Source organism: Sarcophilus harrisii, chromosome 5, assembly GCF_902635505.1.
Source record: "Sarcophilus harrisii chromosome 5, mSarHar1.11, whole genome shotgun sequence".
Taxonomy (NCBI): domain Eukaryota; kingdom Metazoa; phylum Chordata; class Mammalia; order Dasyuromorphia; family Dasyuridae; genus Sarcophilus; species Sarcophilus harrisii.
In genome coordinates, this window is record NC_045430.1 from 74,171,522 (window position 1) to 74,198,733 (window position 27,212).

The 27,212-nt window shown below is 37.4% G+C and overlaps 1 protein-coding gene across 2 annotated transcripts in view; it reads right to left on the reverse strand.

Moving 5' to 3' along the window:
* Positions 1 to 27,004, reverse strand: part of LEMD3 (LEM domain containing 3) — a 74,277-nt gene extending 47,273 nt beyond the window's left edge. Inside the window, exon 1 of one of the 2 annotated variants that reach the window (XM_012550463.3) lies at positions 25,254 to 27,000. In XM_012550463.3, coding sequence (XP_012405917.2) covers positions 25,254 to 26,808 — 1,555 coding nt within the window. In that variant the 5' untranslated portion in view covers positions 26,809 to 27,000. Of the gene's footprint in view, positions 1 to 25,253 lie in introns of both variants that reach the window. The other variant, XM_031940882.1, reaches the window with a different exon arrangement.
* Between the last annotated feature and the right edge of the window lie 208 nt (positions 27,005 to 27,212).

The following is a 27,212-nucleotide window of genomic DNA, read 5'->3' on the forward strand; positions in this document are numbered from 1 at the left end:
AGGCATTTTTCATTTAGAGATTTCTTTTATAAGATAATGTATTCTAATTTTATTTGGTTCTCTGGTTTCTTTTCTTTTTATGACTTCGTGAAATCCAACGTTTTTGGGTTGATCATAGGTTTCAGGTAGTCCAATGATTCTTTAATAATCTGCTCTTTCTTAGATGTACTGATGCTGTATTAAGTAAGGAGAATGAGGAGAATATCATACACAGTAATAAGATTACGGGAAGATGGACTTGGATGGAAGATGGATTTGGAAAATGCCAATCACATTCAGAGAGAGATATTTGTATAGAAGCAATAGTGTTCTCACCTTTATTTGTCCCCCCACCCCATCTCTTTGGTCAGATTTTTCTTGCACAATGTGACAAATATGGAAATGTTTAAAAGCATATCTCATACCAGATTAACCCATATCAGATTGCTTGATGTCTTGGAGAAGGGCAAGGTATGAGAGGGAGAGAGAAAAAAAAATTTAAATAAAATAATAGTTTACAATATAAAAAATAATCTCTATTGCATCCTTCATACAGATGATTTTTAAAAGCACAGGTCTGATCAGGTCATTCCCCTAAGCTACAGAGACCCACTTTTACTTCCATTGACAAAGTGGAATTCCCCTGCCATTTAAAATCTTTCCCAATCTTTTAGCTATTACACAGGCTTGAATTCTCCCTCCACACCTCACTACTTGAAAATCCTTGCAAAGGTCAGGTCTCACCACCTACAAAGGCCTAGTTCAACATCTTCCTCATTCATCAACTGTTAATGATAATTTACAATCCCATCTTCCCCATTTTCAAATTGTTTTGTATTTACTTACTTTTGTAGGAGAAAGTTAGGTGACTCAGTGTACCCACTGGGTCCAGAGTCAAGAAGACCAGAGTTCAAATTAGAGCTCAGATACTTGCTAGCTGTGTGACCCTGAGCAACACACTTAACCTGTTTGCTTTAATCTACTGGCAAATAAAATGGCAGGATCTTTGCCAAGAAAACCTCAAGACCTGAACCAAGAACAAGAACCAAAAGACATGATTAAAGCAACTTAACAACAGCATCTTCATACAGGTAATACTACCCCAGTACACTAAACTCCTTAAAGGCAAGGACCCTTTTTTCTTTGTCTCTGCATTCCAAGATCCTGGGTAATGTTTTACTTAGTATTGTGAGAAATGCTGATAAGTTGGGTTTCCAAAGTATTTTAAGTTTTTAGGTAGCATGGGATAGTGGGTACCATTGACCAAGAGGTCTTCAGGATGTGAAAGGTTAAGGAAGGTTAAGATTCTACAGAACAATTAAGTGATCAACAGAAACCTTGAGAAAACAAGGAATTGGGTAGCTAGGGCACAGGTGAATTCAGCCAATCAGAAAGTCTTGTAGTTTTGAGAAAACTACAAATTTAAGATAATAATATCCAGCCCAAACTAGTTGGGATCAATGACCTGAGTTGACCAAATCACTACTACACCTACTTAATAGGCTAACTGAATATTAAACAACATACCCATAATAGTTTTCTGCCATTTTTTGAACATGTATGATGAGGGAGGGGGAACATGTTTATACATAATTAGGGGAAACGTAGTAGGTGTATCAGAAAGATTTTAACCTGAAAGAAACAGAACAATCCATTCTCTGAAGGAAGGGAGTATAAAGCCTCTTTCACTTCTGTACTAAGTGTTCCAATATTCCCAAAGAAGAGTGAGGTCTGCTTCTGGCCAGTAATGTTAAGACAACTCCTTAAGATTCTTCTTTAATAAATTGTCCTCGATATCTGATTTTCAGCGTCAAGAATGTATTTCTAACAGTATGTACTTCATTAACAAATGCTTGTTGAATTGAATTAAACTGCTAATCACCCAATTCTACTAATAAGGCTTTAAGTACATGTTAGCATTGTTTTTCTGACTTAAATGTGAAAAATAAAGATTCCAAACTAGATCTTATGAACTTATTTGTATTTTATATTCTGAAAAAGGCAGTTTCCTTTATGATACTATTTTATACATTTAGAAACATTACTCTGAGAAAAGGATCAAAGACTTCAGGCTTCAAAAGAACTCGTGATCCTAAAAAAGTTAAGAGTCCCTGAGAAAGGAAGAATCTCATGCTATCATGCACATTTGGCAGTCAAATGTACAGCTAGACAAGGGGTCCAACAAGGTGCATTGCAAATTAATATGCAAAGTAAAACGGTATATTATATATATATATGTATAAATATATTTATAGAAAATAGGTCTATATTATAGTTGTTAGTGTTAAGAGAACTGGACTGCCCCCAAGCTGCACAGAAGTAGTTTACATAATGAAAGAACATGAGAGAAAAAAAATTTATTGCATGTTTTCTTAGTTGCAAACATTTTTACTGATCCACTGGCACTGTCTCTTTCTCAAGGGCTGGATTAGAATCTTCCTAAATGATCTATTGCATCTATTATATCTATACCTCAATGTCTGGTATCTTATCCTGCCAGGTGATCTTTAGAATCTTACTAAGACAATTCAAATGGAAGCGATACAATCTCCTACCATGGTGCTGGTAAACTGTCCAGATTTCACAGGCATACAACAATAAGGTCAACACAACAGCTCAACAGACCTCCCAAACACAGAGCTATCTCTAGTTATGCATGTGTCAATCTCACATTATCAATGTGGACATTCCTGGAATGTGTGCTGTCAAAATGAATACTTATCCACAGTCTTCAAACCTTCCCCGTTGGCTATAAATAATGGTTCCACATGTGGATGATGTGGTGCTGGTTGATGAAGTATCTGTATTTTCTAGTACAAGCAGCAGAGAATCAATCCATACTTTGTTTCATTTCAGCTTCAGGCTGCGAATGCACAATTATCTATGAACAAAAGTATCATGCACCAGCACTCCCTCACATTAGTTTTGGTTTGTACTCTTTTCAAATTGAAGAATTTATCATTAGTGGGGTAGAGGACCTTGATTCCATGTTCATCCTCACTGAAAGCATTTAACAATATGGCTGAAAACATCATGTTAAAAATCACGGGAGCAAGCACACAGCCTTGTTTCCCTCCATTGGTCACTGGGAAAGCTCGAGAGTATTGTCCATTGTCCAAAATCCAGGCAAGCATGCCATCATGAAATTGACAGATAATACTGATGAACTTTTCTGGGCAACTAAATTTTGACATAATTTTCCACAAGTCTTCATGACTGACAGTTATCAAAGGCCTTGGTCAGATCTACAAATACTTTGCGTACAGACTTCTGTTCTGCTCCTGGTATTTCTCCTGGAGTTGTCAGGCAGCAAACACCATATTGATTGTTCCTCAGGTCTTTATGAAGCCACAGTGGCTCTCAGATAGATTATCTTCTTTCAAAAGCAGGATCAGCCTATTTAGGAGAACTTTAGCAACAATATTGCCAATAATGACTAAGAGACTACCCACCCCATGACTGTCATAAAACAATCTATTCCCTATACCTCTGCAGAGATGAACAATGGAAGCAACCTTGAATTCCTGGGGAATAACTTCCTCCTGCATATAATTCAGAAATACTAAAAGTAGAAAGCTTGAATCTCCTCACTTTCTGCTCTGTATCTCCTCCCTTGGGAGGAATCTAGAGGGGCAGCTTCAATCAAACAAGCATTTAAGATCCTATATGTTACAGAAACTGAGAAAACAACAAAAATGAAATATTCATGTCTTTCTCAAACTTGAATACTCATGGAGGGTTCATCAAGGGAGTGTTTCTATAATGTGGAGAACCCGAGTTCCCATGTTTTGCACTCTAAACTTATGGATGAGCTATCTTCCTCTGGAGCTTCCCAAAGCATTCCTATACATAGGGTAGCAGCTGTGCAGCTCTAACAATTAGGGTTGTGGTCCAGAAAAAAACTATTTCAAATCTTTTTGCATACCCAATTTCTAAAAAAGGGGGTAAATTAATTTTTTCCCCTTTAGGTAGAGGAAAGATGAAAAAAAAAAAAACCCATCATAGTTTCATGATTTCAAAATTTCTATAAATTTTACTCACATGTACACAAACTGAGGTAGCCACCTGATATTTGAAGATACAATTACAATTTCTAACAGTTAAATAAACATATACCCATTTGACAAAACACTTCCATGTATTATCAATAACAGATCTCGCCTAAAAATAAGGGTGAGCAAAGTAATAACATTCTCATCTCTTTGCAAAACTCTCCCCTCATTTGTTCTTTGAATATTCTCTTTTCTGTCCATATTATTGTAATTGAGTCTGAATTTGCAAACAAATGATGAGTTTTAATTGTATATATAGACTTTCAAAAATGTGAGTCAATTGCAAGATTCACCCCTGACGATTGCTTGTCTTGCCATTTCTGTTCACCCCAATCTTTGAAATCTCAGGAAAAACGCCTCTAAATTTATTTATTTATTTATTTTACTGTTTCCACAACACTAATACAGTTCCAGAAGAAGCTAAGAAGCAAAAATCTGTATTGGGAATGAAGGGGGGTCCTAAGATAAAGAGAAACAAAAGGAAAGGAAAGAAAAATGAGGAGAAGCACACAATGATCAGTGTTCCCATCTGTTACACCATCACTTGATTCTTACAAATCTATTACACCAAGACACTGGCTAAAACATGGAGGCCCAAAAGTCTTAGCATAGGTTTAAGCTTCAAAAGCTTAAATTTGCACTAAGACTTTTAGGATGTACTGTAATTATATTATATATGGCTTTATTTCTCTTCCCATTTATCTGTCTTTATATATTGAAGTAGTAGTAATTTTCTGCTTAATTGGCATTTCTTCAGGGAAAAAATTAATTCTTACTGAAGAAGATACCACAAAATACATTTTCTAAATAGAGCTTTTCCGGATACTCTTAACTGCTAGTGCTCTCCCTCTCAAACTGGCTTGTAGATGATGTATTTTTATACTTTATTTTTATAGAATTAAAAAGTTTATAGATAATATATATTTTTAGATTTCTTATCTTCCTCTTTAGGAGGTAAAGCAATTTGTGACTTTCTTTGTTCTAACATTCCTAGCACTTAATACAATGCCTAAAATGTAAGAGGCACTTCATACCTATTGACAGATAAGACTTGTACACCATGAATGACATTAACTATTTTGAAAACGAAAAATTAACCCTGAGTTGCAAAAGAATCTGAAGCAAAAACTAGTACAGAAGTACAGAATAGTTTATTAAAAGGATTATAATATATAAAATGGTAGAAAAAACTTATACACTTCAAGAGTGAAAATATTTCATTTAAAATTGCATTAGAATGTATTTCTTTCTTTTTCAAAGTCTGATTTTTTCACCTTTAATTACAAACCCTCAATGTAATTAGTACTTAGTTTTAAAATAATATTGTGATTATATTTAAAAGAGATTAGTTGAATATGCTAAGTGATTTTTGTAAAGTAGACCTTTATTTTCTGGGACATACTAGTATGTCTTCCCTTTTTTGTTAACTAAACTTTTTTATTTTAAAATATAGGAGAGGCAGTGTTGTGTGTTAGATAAAGCTGGTCTCCAAGCCTCATAAAGATCTGGGGTCTAATCACTTAATTTTTCCAACATCACTCACACTACAGAATAGGGCTACATTGATAAGAAACAAGTTTCTCACTGAGAGTTCACAGGTCTAAATGAAATACATATATACATATATTTACTTGAGAATGAGTAATAGCATTTTTTATGAATGAAAAGTTTTTAAGAATTAAAATAACTAAGATAGAGGAAGTCCCCAAATTTCTCCCTTACTCTGTGGGTTAACTTTAATTTACATGACAACTTCTCTCCCTTTGCTCTTTCCAAATTTAGTGTTCTTCCTCCTCACCCCTATACCTCAGTACTCATGGGTTGTTGTATCGTTTCTATTTAGTCATTTCCCCCACTTTTACATTTGTGTTTTTTCTTTTTTTCCCCCTCAATCTATAATTGTTTTTTAATTTCTATACTGTTCATGAGATATTTAAAAAAAAAAAATCTAAGTGGCACACAAATCCAAATATTCTAAAATGAAAGGTTTAGGATATGTTGTTTTTTTGATTGCTAGTAAAAGCACAAGCATGTTGTTAGCGATTTTTATCACATGGGAAATGTGCTGTTAAGCTATTTTATGAAAAAAGAATACAGCTTCACTGATAGGCACTTGAAACTGATTTACATTAGTAATTCCATTCTTTTAAAATAGACCTTGTCATAAGTCACACTTCCGTGTTAATATAAAGCCTCCAATGTAAAACTGCTAGTGCTGTTAAAAAAAAAAAAAATCTTTCAGTATTTTTAGCTGTCAATGAATCAGATAAATTTCATTAGCATAAATTCTTCTTGCTGCTAACTTTACTGCTGCTAGGATTCCTGCTTATATTTATACTACTGCAGCTAGTCTCTATATAAAAGACTTCTAGATATAGCTCCATTAATAAATACTAGGGAAGTTTATCTTTTATAAGCTTTTATAATCCTCGTATAATACAAAAGCCAATCTCAAACTTCAAAATAATCTTAGAATTCAACAAATTGTATTGAAACTGGAAAATAATCATTGACAAAACTGTTGACTACCATCACCTAGACATAACACTAAACCAAAAAAATTGACATTACTTTGAATACACATTCTCATACCAAATACTTATAATCTCCAAGAAATGTGGAACGAAAAGCTTTCAAAAGAGAGACCTAGTAGGAAAAAAAAAATCAAAACTATATGGGAATAGGATAAAACACATAGCATCCTTTTTGTCCTGTCTGTTTATTTATGTTGTATTAAGGATGCTTTCAACCTTACATCCTATGTTCTTATACACACACACACACACACACACACACACACTTATTTCAATTATTTATCCATTTGTCTTTTAATTCAAAGAATATTATCTAAAATAATAATGACTCTTTTAGTCAAATTCCAAGGGGGGGAAAAAAGATGAGAACAAAATATAAACACTTGCAAAACTCACAAGCATAGAGGATGACATGAAGAAATCAAATGATGGTTTTATGGCTTTTAAAAAGAGCTATACATTTTATGAGACAGTAATACAAATTTAGCAGCTCATCTTAGAAAGAATGGAGTGACTAACGTAAGGGCAAGCAAAATGACAGGAAAAATTCTAAGAATAACTTAAGACCTAAAAGAGTGGAAAACCCACTGCTCTTTACACACACACTAGGCCAATAATGGGGAGAAATTATTCAAATTCACCAGGAGGCAAAAACAAAAACAAAAAAAATTTTAATGTTTATAGCATGATAAGACAGAAATCTTTTTTAAACCCTACTTTTCTTCTCAATCAATACACTAAAGATATAGTTACATACTTTATATGCTATAGTTATTGACTAGTCAGTTAATATCACTGTTTATTCTTACAATCAATACACAAAAGATACAAAGTTACATACTTTATATTCTATAGTTATTGACTAGTTAGTCAATATCACTGTTTATTCTTACTCCTCCAACTTAGTTCTTCTATAATACAAATTTCAAAGAGGACAGGGACAGAGACAGGACAAAACAGGACAGGATAGGACAGTGGACCACACTGGACCACACTGAACTAGAAAGAAAAAAAGGGGGAGATGCTGACAAGTGGGAAGTAAGTGATGGAACAAGAAGTAACAACTCTATTCAAAACTCCAAAGTTCTTTGCCATTCGACTAGAATTATGTGGCTTAAAATAAAAACTAATGGTAAGTAGGACTAGTCAATAAGATTCTACTCTGCTGAAGTAAGAACAGCTGAGCAGTGGTACATACTATAGCTTACAAATCCAGTACCTCTATTTTAGATCAAGAGCAAAGCAATATATGGAAGGATATTTTTAAAAAATCTAGTAGTTAACTTATCAAGGCACTCTAAGGATCTGTATAGATAAGATTACAAAAAGCTCCTTAAAAAAATAAACAACTTAAAGAACTGGAGATTCAGTGTTCATGGCTGGGTCATATCAAAATAAAAATGCTAACACTAAATTAATTTATAAATTTCATGCTGTAGCAAACTACTAAGAGAATTCTTCCTAGAGCTAGACAAATTTCCTTTCAAAATTATTAGGGATCTTCCCCTTAGGGAGGAAGATCCCTAATATTAAAGAAACAACAACAACAAAAAAAGAAAAAGTAGACTTGGAGATATTTCACTTCAGATCTTAAATTATAATACAGTAATCATCACAATTATTTAGTATGGGCTTAGAAACAGATGTTCAAACATACTAGTCAAGGAAGAATCAGAAATAACAACTCAAGTTACCTTACATTCAATAAATCCAAAGCTATAAATTATCTAAATAACTCTTGACAAGACGTACTAGGGAAAATGGTAAAATACTTTGGCAGAAATTAGCTTTAAGCCAACATCTTACATTTTGTCCCATGATATTCAAAATGGTTATATAAATATCTGAGTATTAATGGTCATACCATTAAAAATGAGAAGAAAACTAGATCAAGAATCTTTCACAACTATGGCTAATGGATGAACTCCTAGCCAAACCAGAGAGAAACAATTATGAGGTAAAATAAATCATTTAAGTTATCTTAGATGAAGGTAAAGCCAAGATGGCAAAGTAGCAGCTTTCCTCTTCCCTCATCCCCCAAAACCCTCCTCCAAACAGATCTAGAAAATGTATCAGAGAGAATTTTGATACAGAATCTAAGAAAAAACTCAAACTGAATCATTTTTTTACAGAGAATAGGGAGAGGCTGTGGACCAGGACAAAAGGAGTCCCAGTCTCAGACTAGGGAACCATTACAGGAAGAGATATCAACTAATAATTTTGCTGTCTACTCTCCAATTCCAAGTCACAGATCCAGAGGATAACTTTCTGGAGAATGAAGGGGTAGAAGGCCCCAGAGAGCATCACTGAGAAGGAGCAAGTTCAGAAGCAAGTATCAAGGAGAGGAGGATCTCAGTTCTTTCGTCCAGCTGAGTGAAACCTGTAGAGGAAAAACCAGGGCAAGAATCTGAGGCTTAAGGGAAGCCTGAAGTGCTGTCACTCTGATCCAGCAAAGCTATCCAGCTGGCTAAATGAAAGTGAAGTCCAGCAGTCCACTGTTACTCATACCTAAGTCAGGAATTTGCTGAGCTTAGACCAGGGATGCAGTAATTAGATTTTGCCATGGTTCTCCAACCTGTGCTGTCTCCGAGATCCCAGAATAACTCACAGTCAATACCTGCAGAAAGAAGCAGTTTGACCAGTTCAGATCTTCCCTCCTGAAATGCATAGAGCCCAGCCCTAATATGAAGTTCAAAGTTAGGAAATAAACCAGAAGAATAAACAACAAACACATAATAGAGGTATTATGATGATAAATTTAGGAAAACAAATCCAAAATAATGACTCCAAAACATTTGTAAATGAAGTCTTAAAAAAAAAAAAAAAAATGTAGTCTTAAAGAAAAACAGAACATCCTGGAAGAATGAAGCAAGAATTCAAAATGTTTTATTTTTAAATTTATCAATGAAATGAAAATGCTAAAGGTATTAAGTAAAAAAGAAATGAGAACTACAGAACAAAGTGGAAAGGGAATTAACAGGTTGTACAAGACAAGTAAATCCTTGCCCAAGAAACAAACTCCCTAAAAATAGAAGTCAATGACTCCATGAAAGAAAAAATATTTAAATAAAGTCAAAAGTCTGAAAAAAAATGAAGGAAAAAATTATAACAAAAACAAGTGACATGGAAAACAGATCAAGGTGAAAAAAAATTTAAAATCATCAGACTACTTTTATGCCACAAGGCATGGAGGCCATTAAGTAATGCTTTAGACAGTGAACTATGCATTAAGTCACAAAGACCTGAATGCAAATACACTCTTCAAACACTTACTAGCTTTGTGGCACTGGGCAAGTCACTTTGCACCTCAGGAGCAAAACAAGGATGATAATCTCAAAGTTGAGTAGCAAATGAGATACTATCTGTTAAGTGCTTAGCAGAGAGCCTGACACATAGCAGTATTTATAAATACTATTCTCTTCCATCCCTTTCTCCATAACCAAAAAAAGAACCTTGAAACTGCTTAGATATCTTTGAACCAGAAAGTAATGGAGAAATAGAATCTACCAGTTACATCTAGAAAGAAACATGAAAATGCCTAGGAACATCATATCCAAAATTCAGTTTCTAGGTCACTGGCAAGCAGGTAGAAAGAATTCAAGTACCCACAATCTAATCAGTATCACAATTTGATAGCCAATACTATAAAGGAGCAGAAAGAAGAGACTACAATATTCCAGAAGGATAAAGATAAAGAATTATAGCCAAAAGAATAATTTACATAGCAAAAATTATACTTCTGTAGGAGGAAAATGGGCCTTGAATGAAATAGTGAACATCCAAACACCCAGATAGTGGCATAATGTTTCTGAGCAAACGTAAGATGAAGAACACAGGGAAGAAGGAATTTTCTGCAAACAGACTCAATTTTTTTCAGTGAAATATGAGGCAAGGTTCTCAGCTGAGAGAGTGGGAGGAAGGGGACCTGTGGGAGATCTGAAGAGGAATGAAGATTTGGAAATGTTGCTATGGTATGTAGGATAATGAAACCATTAGGGAAATGTAAAAGGATTAATCCCCTTTCCACATTAAAGGCTTGGTTGAAATTATATAACAAACTTGTACTGGAATTAGTGTTAGCAGTTTTGTGAATTTCTCCAGGCTCCTTTAACAGCAGGTAAGTATGATGAAGGCAGTAGATAGTGTAAGTAATTCAAAGCTGGAGTTTGGTAGAGTGAGATCTTCAACAGGATAAAGGAGAAAGTGACATGAGAAAAGTTTTGTCCTTTAATATTTGAAAAATTATTTCCTTGTAACAGTCCTGTAAGTTACAGAGATGGATATATTAAAGTACTATTGATAGGGCTGTGAATTGATATTATTTTGGAAAGTAATTTAGAAATATACTAAAAAAGTGTCTAAATGGTCTCTACCCTATGACTCAGAAAATCTTACCACTAAGCCAATACTCAAAGGAGTCCATGAAAAAAGGCCCCATATAAATTCCTAGCTTTTAAAGCTCTTCATTTTAAAACCCAGTCTTACCTTTCCAAATATTTTACATTTTATTCCTCTCTAAGGATTCTACACTCCTTGCAGAATTCTGACTATGGTCACCTACTTATCATCATGTTTTTGCCCTGGGTATCTCCCATGCCAATAATACTGTTCCTTATCTTTACCTCAGAGCTTCTCTGGCTTTCTTCCACACTCAGGTTACCTTCTAAGGGAGAGATAGGAGGTGGAGGACAATACTTTCTAAACAACATTAAAATAAAACCTCAATTCACATTTTGAAGTGGCAGAGCCAGCAAAAAGTCAAGGGGAGACATTTTTTCCAACATATGACAATTTAAGAGATTTACAGAGGAACCTTATAACCACAGGGATGGTTATATCAGTAGCAACAGAGGTGGATTTTGGAGTTGCTTCTGGAACAGTAGCAGCTTCGGGAAGTCTCAATCCAGAGACAATAAAGGAAGGATCAGACTACTATTCAAAGATTAAGGAGGACTCTCTACTGGCAGTGAATGGCAACTTTCCCGTCCGTTACATGCTCTGGGTAAAAGTTCCAGGACAGAGAAGAGTGCTTGTGGTGGGTCACAAGGGTATGGTGGCCGTGGTCAGAGTTACAAGGCAGAAAGGAGACCTAGCACTTTCAGATGCCAAAGACCAAGGGTCTTTCCTGATAAAGCTTCAAAGAAAAATTTTAATAGGACTCAAGTCCAACAAGAACTCCTGAGTCAGTGACAAGAGTAATACAATTGAGAAAAGAAATGAGTAATATGAGAAAACTATGAGAATATAATTAACAGCTTGATAAAAAGAAACACACACAAAATCCTGAAGAAAATAATTTCTTAATGGCTGAAAATATCATTTCTTAAATGGAGAACTGACTTATATATAGTCAATATATATATTGACTATATATAGTCAAATTTATAAGACTATAAGCCATTCTCCAGTTGATAAATGTCAAAGGTTATGAACAGATAATTTTCAGATGAAATTAAAGCCATTTATATTCATATGAAAACATGTTCTAAATCACTACTGATTAGAGAAATGAAAATTAAGACTACTCTGAGGTATCACCTCATCCCTCTCAAATTGGGTAAAATGACAGGAAAAAATAATGATAAATGCTGGATGGAATGTGGGAAAACTGAAACATTAATGCATTGATGGTGGAGTTGGGAAATGATCCAACCATTCTGGAAAGCTATTTAGAATTGTGCTCAAAGGAGTATAAAAATGTGCAAATCCTTTGATCCAGCAGTATCTCTACTGAGTCTGTATCCCAAAGAAATCACAAAAAAAGGAAAAGGATCCACATATGCAAAAATGTTTGTAGCAGCTCTTTTTGTAGCAGCAAAGAACTGGAAATTGAATGGATGTCCATCAGTTGGAGAATGACTAACTTAATGGTATGTAAAGGTAATGGAATATTATTGTTCTAATAAGAAATGATGAGCAGGTTGATTACAGAAAACCTTCAAAGACCTACATGAACTGATGCTGAGTGAAGTGAGCACAACCAGGAGAACATTGTACACAGCAACAACAAGATTATGACGATCAATTGTTGAGAACTTAATAGTTCTCAACAATTAGGTGATTCAAAGCAATTCCAACAGTCTTGGGATGGAGAAGACATCTGCATCCAGAGAGAGAATTATAGAAACTGAATGTGAATTGAAACTTAATATTTTTACCTCTTTTGTTTGTATGCATAGAAATACTTTGCGTGGAAGCAAAAAAACTAAAGTGAATTTTTCTCAGGTAGGGAGCATCCAGGCAAATTACAATACATGGGTATATTATACCGCAAAAAATGACAAATATAATAAATCAGAAAAACATGGAAAGATTTATATAATAAAGTAATCAGGATCTATAAAACAATAAACAGTGAACAATGAAAGAGCAAAGAATAAAATGAAAATGGAAATTTTAAGAAATGAATGAAAAGAATAAAATGAAGGGAAGTAGATGAAAGGGACAAGTATTAATTCAGTACTTACTATATGCCAAGCGCTGTTAGGTATCATCTTATTGTTTGAAACTGGAGTTTGTGTAACTACAATGACTACACTTGGCCCCAGAAAGTATACCTCTCTTTCACTCAAGAGGTGGGATAGTACAATACTGTTATAGTGTATATGCTGTCAGACACAATGCACTGTTTTTGCAGAAATCAAAAAACAAAAACTACCTGTGTTATAAGGGAAGGCTCATGGGGCATGAGAGAGGAGTATTTGGAAATTAATGCACAATAAAGGCATTAAAAGTTTTATAAAGTTAAAAAACAATTAGTTAACTGAGTTTGCAGAATGTCCATTTGCTACTAAAGTAAATGAACATAGAAAAGTTGAATATAACAAGTTTTCTAAAGCAAAAATGAGAAAGAAAAAAAAAAAGCCTAACATTCTGACTCTAGATAAATGTAAACAATGTGTTTTTAATCCTTGGTTAGGAAAAATAAGAATACATGGACACACAAGGGTTTAGCAGCAACTGCTCTGGCATATGTGTCCCAGGGAAGCTACTGCCACCCTACGTCAGTAATCTAGAACTCTGGTGAGAAAGAAAAACTTGGTAACAAAACATCCCTTCCTTTCCATGGAAAAGGTAATATTGAAATGTGGTCCTTGTAAATAAAAAGCTATAATAATAATTTAAAAAAAAAAAAGAGAAAAGAAGGTAGTTTTTAAACCACTGATGCCTACAGTCAACCTCTAGCTTTTCTTTACATATATACATTTTCTATTAATAACCTATGTATAACAATGAACTTATGCTTTCACTCACCCAGGTATATACAACTTAATTAACTTAAGTTAATCTAATTCCTTCATTTTCCTCATCCAAAAGAACCACTCTGCTGCCAAGTTTGTCAATTTCTCTCTTTCCTTTTCTCAATAATACAGACCCTCATCACCTATCATCAGGCTTATTTGCAGTAATTTGAAAAAAATAACTGCTGTCCCCACCTCCAACTTTTTTTTTTTCTGTGTAGTACATTCCTCTAAGAATTATAAAAAGATATTCCTAAAGCATAGAACTCCTCTGCTCTATAAGCTTCAGTAATTTTCTAACGTCTCTAGAATTGAGTACAAATTCTTTTGCATAGCATTTAAAGTTCTTTACAACACTGGCTGTAGCCTATCTTTACATTCATATATCATTTCTTCTTACCACCTCTATGGTCCAGTTAGCCTTCCTGCTACTCATTTGTGACATTCTGCCTCCTATCTCCATGTCTGGAAGATAGTTTGTCCTTATTTCTGCCTCTTAGAATTCCTAGTTTCTTTAAAAGCTCAGGCTAAAGGCCACAAAGCTTTTTCAAAAACTTTCATTTACTATTGGCTCCCTCTATCATGAACAGTAACTCCTAAAGGCCTGCCACATTACCTGGTTATTTTTTCCCCCTAGTGCCCTTCTCTAAAAAAGGTAGATTACACAATTTTCCTGAAATGGTATTCCAACTGGTCCCCAAAACTTAAGCTGGCTTTAAGGACAAAAAAGACTCAAACCACTAATAATCTCCTGGTGGTCTAAGCACAAAAGTATATAAAGAATTAAAATCTTCTTTCACCTATGGACTAGCATTGCCAATACAGATTGAGAGACAGCACATATCCTTGTTAAGTAACTTTTCCATGCTATGACTAAGTAAAACTTCTTTTGTCACCTCATAGATAATTTACAAACATTTCATTTGATTTCAATTCTGAACCCAAACTAGCAAACCAATCTCAAGTCTGGTCTGCAACACTCCCTCATCCCTATTAGCATGCATATAACATGCTGACAGCAGAACCTGTTTCATTTCTGTCTTTGTACTGTTACCCAGCACAGTATTTGACACAAATTGGATACTTAAATCTTTTGCAGCTGCTAGTGCATTAATTTCATATGTAAATCTATCTCACACAAGAAAGTGGGAAAAAAATTATATTTTTATCTGTATAGAAAAAACATAGTTACAAGGAATCCTAATATTCCAGGAGAGTTCTAGCAAGCTAAGATTTGTTTTCCCCCAGCAGCTATAATAGTGAACTATATATATCAGGTACATGTATGCAATTCACAAGTGTTTGCTGAATGAATAGTATAAATATTGAGCAGGCTCATTTCCACCAATCTTTGGAAACTTAAGAAACTCAATCTTTTTAATAACCCATTATTGCAAATAAACCATTTCTTCCCCATGTTCATTTAGGTGACCTTCTCTGGATCTTTTCTAGCTTTTCAACCTTTTTAAGGCAAGTTAAGGAGAATTCCAGTTGGTACTCTAAGTATTAATGTATTTAAGTAATGATGAAAAAAAGGTGGACTCTGATCCTTGGACATTGAACATCATATATCATTCAGTGGTTCTTAATATATTTTAATTATGGCATAGTATATTTTGTATATACAATGGCAACAAAGAGTTCCTAAAAAGTTGGATCTCCAGATTCGCTACCTAGGCCTTGGATTTCCTTCAGCTCTCCCCAATTCCTCATCCTCTTAAATTCCAAAGGGACTTGCAAAAGAGGAAGCACCTTTATACCTCTTCAAAAGAAGCTCTTATAACCTTTTCAATGCCAATTAAGAAGATCAGGCAGCAAACCAGCCGAGGACAAGATAGACTGCAGAACAGTTTTCAGGCACACCTTGTAAAACTTCAAAGCACATTCACATGCCCAGCATACCTGCTGAGAAACACTTCAAAGTTGCACAGAAACAAAGTACATTCAAATTTTCTACTCCTTTACTCAAAAAATCTAACTACTAGTTCTAACCCTCATATATCACTATGGTTCTAGTGTTGTATCTTCAATTATCTAAAGGCAAAAAAAAAAAAAAAATCAAGCTTCCCCTTGAATGTAACAAATTCAGCCTATCCAAAGTTAAACAATATCTAGAGTCAAAATAACAGTTTTCTTTGACTCTTCCAGAGTCAAATATGGACAATGAATCTTACCAAGTTTTTATTTAAATTAAAATTCATATTTTTTCTCTATTCTTAATGAAAAAGAAAATAAAAAAGCCTTCTTAGTTCTGATATCTGAGGTCTGGAGTATGAGATCCAATTATCTTACATAGGATTAACATTCCAAATATAAATTCCATCAGCCATTCTTGGCTCAAAAAATACTGAGTGACTTCTTTATTAACTTCAAAGAATAAATATTCAAGCTCATCAGGCTGACATTCAAAGTTCTATATAACCTGGTCCCATCTTATCTATCCAGTATTTTCTCTTTCTCTTCCACAAAGTCAGTCTCCTTCTAACATTCCAGACTAACTCCTGGCTATAAGCTTTTTAAAAATACCCATTTCCCTTTCCACCTCAATATATACAAATTTACTCCATCCTTCAAGGTAACAATTCTACCGCCTCTATGAGATATTCAAGATTGTTCAAATTTATGTTGATTTCCCTCTTCTTTGAATTTAGGATATTTGCAGTATATGACAATAAGCTACAAAATCACTGACATGTTATTAACTACCTTTTGTATATCCTAATGTTACTAAATACTGAGTTCTGAAGCTCTAAGGGTTCATAGGTTTTTTGGATTACAGTTCTAGGGGTAGAAAAGCTGAAGGCTACCTACCCAGTCCAACTCTCTCATGTTACAAATAAAGAGAGGCCCAAGGACACGTGTCAAAAAGGATTTGAATGCAAGCCTGGGGATTTAACAGTCATTGGTTTTCGATCTCCATATATTGTTTCTGCACTTCCCTAGCAGAGAGCTAGCACATATCTTGTACCTATTTTTTCTTCTTGATTCATGATCCCTTCCACCATTCTATCCAGCAATGAAGGCACCTTCCCTAACACTCTGCTGCTTCTCAGGACTTCCCTCTGCACCATCACTTAAAAACCTCTGCTGTTCTAACGGTCATTCCAACTAGACATGTCACCCACTGCAGATACTAATGCCAGTTAACTACTGCTCCTAACCCTGTCCTTTGTCCTCTCCATTGTCACTAATTCTGCCCCCTTAGTACTCTTCTAGACTATAACCCTTTCTCTGGCTGCCCTACTTCCCCTCTGAAACTCAATCCCATAATTAGTTCAACTGTTTCCTACTCTCAAATCCCTTACTTCTTGTCTGCCTGTTCCTTGCCAAACCCTAATAGTCATTATTCCCACTACCTCTACCACTATTATTTACAATGCCAGAGGAAGTCAGGAAACCATCCTAACAGAGTCTGCTACAAATTTATGTTATCTCAACTGGACCCTCTCTTTCACAGCAAGGGATTTCTTTTATATCACACTTAAAGTCCCATAACAGCTTCCACAAAACTCTCATCTTCTCAAATGTCTTCTCTCCAGCAAAAGACTGCATTTCATCTTTTACAGAAGAGGCCATTCTCAGAAAGCTGCTTTTTCTCTACTATACATCTCAAAACTATGACAATACATCTTATTCTCTAATCAAGAAACAGCTCTTGTGAATAAAGCCAATCACTCTTTGAATCTTTACAATCTAATTCCTTACCTTCTACAGCAGATTAGAAGAACAAATGAGGATCTTGAGAGCATGAGATCCTCATTCGTTCTTCTAATCTTCAGTATCTCCTATCTACTTGCTCATACTTATACTCATACCTACAAATAAGGCCAGGTCCCAGGCCCCTCCTAAAAACAAAAAACAAAACAACCAAAAAACCTCCTACTAAATCCCCGATTTAAAACTACCATCTCAACATATTTCTTCCCTACTAAAAAGTTGTTATTTGCTTCTATGTTCTCTCCTTTCTCTGTCTTCTAAATTCTCTGCAATCTGTATTCAAATCTCATCATTCAACTAAAATTGCTCTCAATATTTCTTAATTGCTAAATCAAGCAACGATCTTTCTTCATTCCATATCTTCCTCACCTACCTGTAGTATCTGTCACTGGAAACAATCTTCTTTTCTCTTTGGGTTTTAATGATACTGCACACTTTTCGTATTTCTCCTATTTATTTGATTTCTTTCCTTTACTTAACTATCATCCATATCCCATCAGTGATTCCCTCCCACTGCCTCTTATCATCCCCACAGTAAATCACAAAAATCTGCCACAGGCCTTTACTGTACTTTATTGATAACTATTAATTTTTATGGTTTTAGTTTTCATCTCCAAATAGATGACTCCCAAATCTTTATATTCAATCCTAACCTTTCTCCTGTCCAACAATCTTGGAATCACTAACAGCTTATGGGACATTTTGAACTAGATAACCTTGGAGCACTTCAATTGAAATTCAAATTTAGTATCTAAAACAGAATTCACTAATCAATCAACAAGAATTTTCTTCAAGCCTGCTGTGCTAAATAAAGGGGATACAATGATAAAATTGAAATAGTCCCAGACTGCAAAGAACTATCATTCCTCATTATCTTTCTCCATAAGCTCAACTTTCTTCTTAACTTTTCTGTTTCTCAAGAGTACTCCATTATTTCTATCACTCAGATGCAAAAACTTAAGAATCTATCTCAACTCTCTTTCCAGAGCAGATTAGCTGCCTAATTTTGTCAATTCTGTCTCTCCCCGTTTCATCAGTTTTCTCTTCAACCACCAGGAGACTATCCTATTTTAGGACTTCACTAGCTTTTGACCAAACTTCCAATAGATTCCCAAATTGTTTCCCTGCCTCAAGTTACCTCCCTTTTCTAAAATATTCTCTAAACAGCTGTCAAAGGAATATTCTTTAACTAGGTCTGAACAGATACTCAAACTCCCTTTATGATAAAACTAACTCCTCTCTCCTTCCTACACTTTTCAATTCCCTATGTTCAAGGCTCAGCCTTCAATCCAGAGGCTTTCTATTTATGTGTGTATGTGTTGTCATTTTTCCTGTTCAATGTAAGCTTGAAGGGAAGGGATACTGTCACTTTTATCTTGCATCTCTGATATAGTCAGTTATAATCAGGTACACTATATTATTTATTGATTCCCACCATAAAAAAAATGCCTTTGTGCTCAGTGTTAATTGAGTAGGAAAAAGAATAATCTCATAAAAGAAATGTATTTACTTTGTTCCTCTTTCCATTTTCTTTATTTTTAAAAAAGTTTTTGAGTGTGCTGATTACAGACTGATATGACACTCCTTTATGAAAAGAAATATGTAAAGCAAATAGAGGTGTCAACTAGTAAAAGCAGGGAGCCATTAGAAATTTTTCTAACCTTTTTTTTTGTGTTTGCAAGAATTATATCTAGTATTTGCTAGACAAAACCTAAGAGGACAATAACTCTTATAGAATATGCACTTTTGCCAATTCCTACGTTGTGACTGAACAAATCATTTCCCTTCTTTGGACCTCAACTTTCTAATCTGTAAAAATGAGGGAGCCAGAGGAAAGTCAATACAAACCAATCAACAACAAAATAGTCATAGTAATTCTCCCCCAAAACTGCAAAAAGATGGCCTATTAATGTAATGGACTACTATTGCATACTAAGAAATGATAAATAAGAGGAATTCTGAGAAACCTGGGAATTGACGAACAAGAAAATAAACAGAATAAAATATATAAAAATGACAACAAAGGTGAACTTTAAGGGGGGAAAAACAAAAATCCAGAAGAAGTAACAAAATATACCTTTTCTGTCAGAGCAGAGAATTAACTTCCAGTTACTATGACAGAATATCATATATATATATATATTGTCATATAAGGTTTATCATGTGCTTTTGAGTAATTATTTTTCTTTGTCACAAAGGACCAGGAAATGACAATAATGCAAAAATAAAACATTCTAATAAAAATTTTAATTGGAAAAATGAAAGGAAGATGTTGGATCAGAGGACCTGACCCCTGAGGACCCTCCCATTTCTAAATCTACAATCCCTTGCTTTTTTGTGTTTGCAAGAATTATATCTAGTCTTAGATACAAACACTATCAAACCAATGAATGAAGCCTATAGTTAAATGAAGCCTACCATCAAATGCTTTCAAGTATGTTCCAAATTACTCACTCTGGGAACTCCAGAGGTCTGTTAAACAATTTGGATGATGAAAGAGCTAATAGAGTGCCCTTTTCATCACTGGTTATCAAGAGATAAACATAATATACTATAAAAAACATAACCCTAATTTTCTGAGAAAAATCATTAAGTTTTTTGAAAAATAAACAATGCTAAGTACTCGGAGCAATAGTCATAAAAAGACCATACCTAATAATTATATTTTTCTTTTTAATGTTTCTGATAACTTTAAAAGGAAAATTACAATTAAGTTTTGTATGCTATTTTCTATTTGGCTTTTTTCTTTTAACTTTTATAATCTGATGAGGTAGAAAGGGTAGGCATTATTTTCTTTTTTACAAATGATTAAACCTATGTTCAGATTTTCCAAGGTCACATCCATTATTAAATTACAGATCCATGAATAGGATAAAAGTTTCAACACTATATCATAGTGCTTCATATTCATCACTTGCTAAAATGCACTTATTTTTTTTCCCTAAATTTCTGAGAAGCACATATCTAACAATCTCCACAGTTGCCATATTTCCATCACACATCCTATTAAGAGAAGAGAAAACAGGAAAAGTTATTCATTTAGCTCTGACCCACCTCAGCTAGATGGTTTCACATGTATTCTCTAACCTACACAAACTGGACTACTTCCTTCATCTAGGCCTGCCTTCTACCTCTAAGGCTTTTCTTACAACATCTCTCATGCTTGGAAAAGATTTCCTCATCATCTTCACCAGCTCAAATTTCTCCCTTCCTTTAACGCTGAAATCAGGTGTCTGTCTGCTCCTCCACAGAGAGCTTTTTCCTGATTTGGACTCTCAGAATATCTGCTATCTTTGTAGTCCCCAACCACCCCCATTAGCACTCCTATCAGCTGAAGTTATACAAAGTTGACAATGTGCCCAAAAAGAGATCCTGGAGAACTTTGAACAGGGGAGTGACAAGTTGAAATATATGTTTTAGAAAAATATATGTTTAGGGGCAGCTGGGTGGAACAGTGGATAGAGTACCAGCCCTGAAGTTAGGAGGGATCCGAGTTCAAATCTGGCCTCAGACACTTATCACTTCCTAGCTGTGAGACCCTGGACAAGCCACTTAACCCCAAGTGCCTAAAAAAAAGAAAGAAAAATGTTTAATCCCATAGTGATATTAAGGCAAAGGTATAGTTAAGAACTTAGAGGGAAAAACCAAGTAGGAGGTTCTTGGACAGTTCATAAGTAAGCAAAATTAAATTTAAAATTTATATTAATAATTAAATATTTAATAATTTAAAATTGAATTAAAAAATGATAAATGGTGGGAAGGAAAAGGAAAATGCCAAATGTAGGACACACTTTGAAAGAAGTAATAGGGATTGTAAATGATTATATAATAGGACATGAAAAAAAGAGCAGATCAATGATAATGCCAATGTTTGTAGAATAAGGTGAATGAAAAAGTGTCATAAAATTAGGGAACTCAAAAGTGAAAGCTAATTTTCCTCAGAATTTAATAAGTTCTAGTTTGGGATCTGCTGAATTTGAGGAGATGGGATTTTAGTCAGTTATGAATTGGACTGAGTGCCTTTAAGTTCTCTTCTAAATCGGGGATTCTTGTAACTGAATACTGTTGAACAAAGAAAATATGTACGTAGCTTTCCTCTTGATCCTAGGACAAAGGTTCAACTGCTAAACCCCAACCTTAAGTTGGCCCTATGACCTACTTCTCTACTCCTATTCCAATGTTGCTAACTGCTACAAGCAACTGTCTTCATTAGATCTACTCAGGGTATGCCAATTAGTACCAAATAGCTGAATGTTAAATTTTCAATGTGAGCATTAGTATCTTGGAAGTAGGCAAATGCTATAAACCAGGGGTTCATTTATTGGTTTTTCAATTGTCTAGATTTTAAGTGTTGGAAAAAATGTTAATAAGAATTAGAGTGTATGGTATGTACAGTTTTCTTGACAGTCAATTGTTAAATATTTATCAGGAAACCCCAGTTATGTTCTCTAATATCATTTGGGTCCATATATACCCTTTACTCACTAAGCATTTCTTTACTGACTTCCACATTTGTCAGCAGCTATTCCAAGCCTTTTCTCAAGGGCCAACTCCACTCCATTAGAATTGTTCATTAGAAATCAAAATCACCCACTAGTTGTTTCCTCTTCTCCCCTATTTTACACCTCAAAACCCTACTTGATCTGGAAAAAATGGCCTTTCATGTCACTGTCATTGCCTCTTCTCATGCCCATTATTCGACTCTCTCCAGTATGCTCTGGGAGAGGCTGCCCTTTTAATCATTTCTTCTCATCTTCAAACTCTCCTTACTGTCTTCCAATCTCTGTTTTTACTACTTGCAAATATGCAGGACCAATTCACCTGAAAAATAAATGAATCATTTGACCTTGCAATTCCTTTCAAAATAATTTTATTCTCCCTTTCCCCAAAAGTCTATCCTAGTTACCTCCATTTTCTCTCCATTCATTCCCTTTACAATTCCTTTCAAACTGGCTTTTGACCTGTCAACTCCATGGAAATCACTCTCTTTAAAATCACATTATCTCAACAGCTAAATTCAGTCTTTTCTCAGTTCTGATTTTATTTACCCTCTCTGTATCTTCTAACACTAATGACCATTCACCTGGCAACCGTATCCTTCCTTCATTCTGTAATACAGATCTTTCCTGCTTCTCCTGTTTGTCCACTCCTTTGCTGGAGCACCACATTTTTTCCACCCCTAAAATGTGGGGGGTATCTCTTCTCTCTCTATGCCCTCTCCCTGTCAGTTCCTCTAAGTGCAATTATCTCTATGCAGATGACAAATTGACAGTGCTGGAATTGCAGTCAGGAAGATCTGAGTTCAAATCCAATCTCAGACACTTGCTATCTGTGTGACTTGGGAAAATGACAATCTCATGTATGCTTCAGTTTCCTCATCTATATAATGAATGTAACTTCATTCTATAATGAATAATACTTATCTCCAAGGGATGTTTAGAATCAATGAAAAAATATCTATAAAAACACTTTGCAAACTTTAAAGCATCATGGAGATATTATTATCATAGAGATCTTAGAGATAAGGAATTTCAGTCATATCCAGCTCTAATTTCTCTTCTATATCACCAAAGGCCTGCTGGCCATTTCCACCAAGGTGTCCCCATAGGCACTTCCAACTTAGCATGTCCAACATGAAAATTCATTTTCTTTCTCCTAAATATACTCTGCCTTCTAAATACCTTTTAGTGTAACAAAATCCTCCTAAACATCCCAAGTTTACAACTTCAAAGTCTCCCCTTATTCCCTCCATAAGCAATATGATTGCTAAATCTTTTTGACTACACCTTCAATACCTGAGGAAAAAAGGGCAAGACCTCTTTTCTTTACTCATACAATCAACACTAGTTCAATTCATTTCCCTTTGCCTGAACCAATTCAAGAGCTTAAGGTCTTTATCTCCTTGCTTCCATCTTATCCATTTGCAAAACAAATACTAAATTCATATTCCTAAAACACAGGTTTGTCCATTTAATTCCTTAGCTCAAAAGATTTTCAGTCCCCCTCTTGCCTCTAAGATGAAGTAAAAAAAAGTCTCTGCCTGTCACTGTTGGTCCCTCTACAATTTGCTCTCTCCACATTTCCACATATTTTACATTATCCCCATTTAAGCACTACAGGCAAATTGGCCAACCATTCCATAAACCCAGTATTCCATCTCTATGCCTTCTTCACTTACAATGGCATGTCTATCCCAGACTCCTAAGTTCAGTTAAATGTCACCTCTTACATGAAGCTTTTTCCTGACCATCCTAACCTCCCCTCATCTCTCCAAGCTTTCTTCCTTTCAAATTATCTTGTCTTTTCTTATCTATATACATGTTATATCAACCCAATAGAATTTCAGGTTCAAGGTCTAGGTTTATTTAACTTTACATTTCCTAGTGCCTGGGTAATATGTTTTGCACAGAGTAAGAAACAATGTTTACAGTCATTAACATCTAAAATACAACATCAATAGTCAATTACTTTTGACAGTTTTAGGACCAATATTTAAATGTATCTAAACTACTTTGACTCTCATCTTCTTTAGCAATGCAAAGAATGATGGAATGAAAATCAGAACTGTGTAACCCTGAACCTTTCTGGGCCTTAGTTCTTCTTCTGTAAAATGGGGAAAGACTCTCCCCCTCCCCCCAAAGTACCTTCCTGCTCAAAATTCATGATTTGTAATATCCTAAATACAGGATTTGTTAGCAATTTTTCAGAACTATGTCCAGAGGGTACAATTCACCATAATCCCCACCAAAGACTCAACAATCATGACCAGAACAATAACCAGAAATTATGCTCCTGAGCTACTTAGAATGGTATTCTAACCATCATCATATTATAGTGTCTAATGTAACTAAGAGACAAGAATTTCATTAGGAAAAACAAATGACTGTATTTAGCAACAGGTGAGGAGGGAGTGCATTTTAACTCTAGAAAAATCACATGTGGGTATGCTGTGTTTCTATTCTTGATGAAAATATCATTTTTTCATGTTAATGAATACTATAAATTTCATTTTAAAACAGTTTTAATGAGCCATGATGTCTTATTCTGAGAGGAAGTTTTCCTCTAAAGAAGATGTTCCACAAGGTAAGAAATACTTGCCAATTATTATAAAAATTCTATCTACCTAAAGCAGATTTAATAAATTTCAAAATAGAAAACAGAATTAGAGCTGGAAAAGTCCTTAAAAATTATAATACAACCCCTCATCTTAAAGGCAAAAAAAAAAGCGGATGCTTCAAAGAGATTATCTGACTTCCCCAAAGATCACATAGGAAGCAAAATGCAAAACCCAAATTTAAACCCAGATTTTGTGACTTCAAATCCAAACTACTACTTTAATACATGTGACTTTCTGCTCCTTCTCTTAAGTGCTTTGGCCTTTCTGTATAATCTGTGGGATGAAGGATTTTCAAACTCAAATGATGATACTTAGGCTGTACTACCAAATTTGATAAACAGCTTGTTTGCAACTTCAAATCTTCTTTCTGATATCTAAAATAAAGTGATTACTGCAGAAGGGTCACGGAACAGGGCCTGGAACTGCGACTTCTCTGGGGTATTCTCAGTCAAGGAAAATCAGCACCTTCTGCAATGCATTCAGCTCTGAATTAAGAGAATTCCCAGAAGTGCAATCACGCAGCCTTGCCTCCAAGGCCAAGAACTCTATGCCCCCAAAACAGCAATGAGGGGGAAAGAGAAAAGGAGAGCCTTACCCGCTGGCCCATACTTACTGTTGAGTGCCCCGTCCTCAGACACTCCCGTACCTCTCATGCCGAGGTAGGTGAGTCCGAGTATCAGGAAAAACAAGCAGGCAGCAGTCAAGAGAAACATGGACAAATAGTGGGCACTGAAGCCCCCCGTGGTGGACACTTCCTCGCGTTTAAACTGCTGGAGTAGCTCCTCCTCCGGTTCCGAGAGCTTCTGCTTGTTGTAGGTATTTTTCAGGTAGGTATGATTGGAGCCCGTATGATTGGAGTGATTGATCCTGAGCGGTGGGGAGGAGGCGGCGGCGATTAGAGGGCTGGGCGGGAGACTGTTGGCGTAGACCCTCGGGGGGTCCAGGTGGAAGCCCCCCCCTCCGATGTGGTTATTGGTTTTGCGATCCAAGGGCAGCTCTCCGTCGGGTAGGGGCGCGGGGAGCAGCGGGGTCTGTTTCTTGGAGGTGAGGCGGTATCTGGGAATGGGGCTGCAGTCCAGTGGGTCGCATCCCCCTCCCTCCTCTGGACCCCGCCTCCGGTCTAGACTGCTGGCGGCCCTGTCATTCCCCGGGCCGCCGCCTGCGGCCGCCGCCGCAGGGTGCGGCGCCTCCCCCCGGGCGCCCACGGGGGCTTTGCCGAGGCCTCGCCTGGGCCGGGGCCGGAGCAGCGAATCGTCCCTGAAAAGCGGACGGGCCACGGCCACGTCGTCCTGCTCCTCCTCCTCCTCCGAGTCCGAGTAGTTCTCCCGGCAGCTGAAGGGGAGGAGCCGGTTGCCGTTCACGGGCCGGCTGGTCCAGCGCAGCTCCTCGCCCTCCGGCTCCCTCTCGCCGCCGCCGTCCCCGCTTTCTTCCGCGTCCTCCGGCGCGCCCTCCCTCCCCGATGGCCCCAGGGGGTCCGGGGAAGACGCGGGCCTCCGGGCCCCCCACCACGCGTGCGGCTTCCTCCTCTCGGCGGGCTGGCCCGGGCCCGCCTCGCCGTCTGCTAGGGGCGCGGGCTTCGGTCCGCCGCGGTACTGCAGGGCCGCCCGCTCCTTCCTGCCGCCGCTGGCCTGGTCCCTGGGGCTGGCCTCGGCGTCCGACTCGTCCGAGCTGAAGCCCAGCAGCACCTTGCTGCTGCCGCCGCCGCCGCAGGCGGCCAGGGCGGAGGCGGGAGCGGCCGTGGCCCCAGCGGCGGCCGCGGCTCCAGGCGGGTTATCCGGGGCTGAGGCCGAGCCGCGGCTGAGCCCCCCCGAGGTCCGCAGGTACGAGAGGTCACCCGAGAGTGGCCTGCCCCCCATGCTCGCGGCGGCCGCGGCCGCCCCAACCCCTGGCGGCGCCCCCACGGCCGCCGTGTTATTGTTGTTGCTGTTCCGCGTCTTGGCGCTGCGGCCCCCGGTCCGGTGCTGCTGCTGCTGCTGCTGCTGTTGCTGCTGCTGCTGCTGCTGCTGCTGCTCTTCCCGGAGCTTCTTCAGTTTCTTCAGGTAGACCGGCCTGGTGCTCTCCGTCACCGGGCCGGGAGACAGGCCGTAACGGCGGAGCTGGGAGAAAAGCTCCTCATCCGAGAGCTGCTGAGCCGCCGAAGCCGCCGCCGCCGCCGCTGCAGCCGCCATTTTCTCTCCTGGGTGTTTTACAAGCTCCGCGCTACCGGAAGTGACGCGCCCACCCTAGACCCTGAACTAGACCCGTCGGCGTTGGCCTTCCCGAGCCGGCGGCGCCTGGGCCAATGGGAGGCGTGGGAAGGACTCACCTGAGCGGGAAGGGTACACGTAAGGTGCGGCGGCGGCGGCGGCGGCGGTGGCAGTGGCGGGGCGGCGGGGAGGGAAGGAAGGAAGGAAGGAAGGAAGGAGGGAGGGCGTGCGCGGACGCTCAGCGCGCGCGTCTCCGGGGAGAGGGGCTTCCCCGCCCGCCTCGGCCGGGTCGGGGGGCGTGCGCCCGGCGTGCGTGGGCCCCGGGCTGCGCTCTCGGCTAGCACCTTGACCGCCGGCTCCACTGCGGACTCAGGTGACGGGGAAAC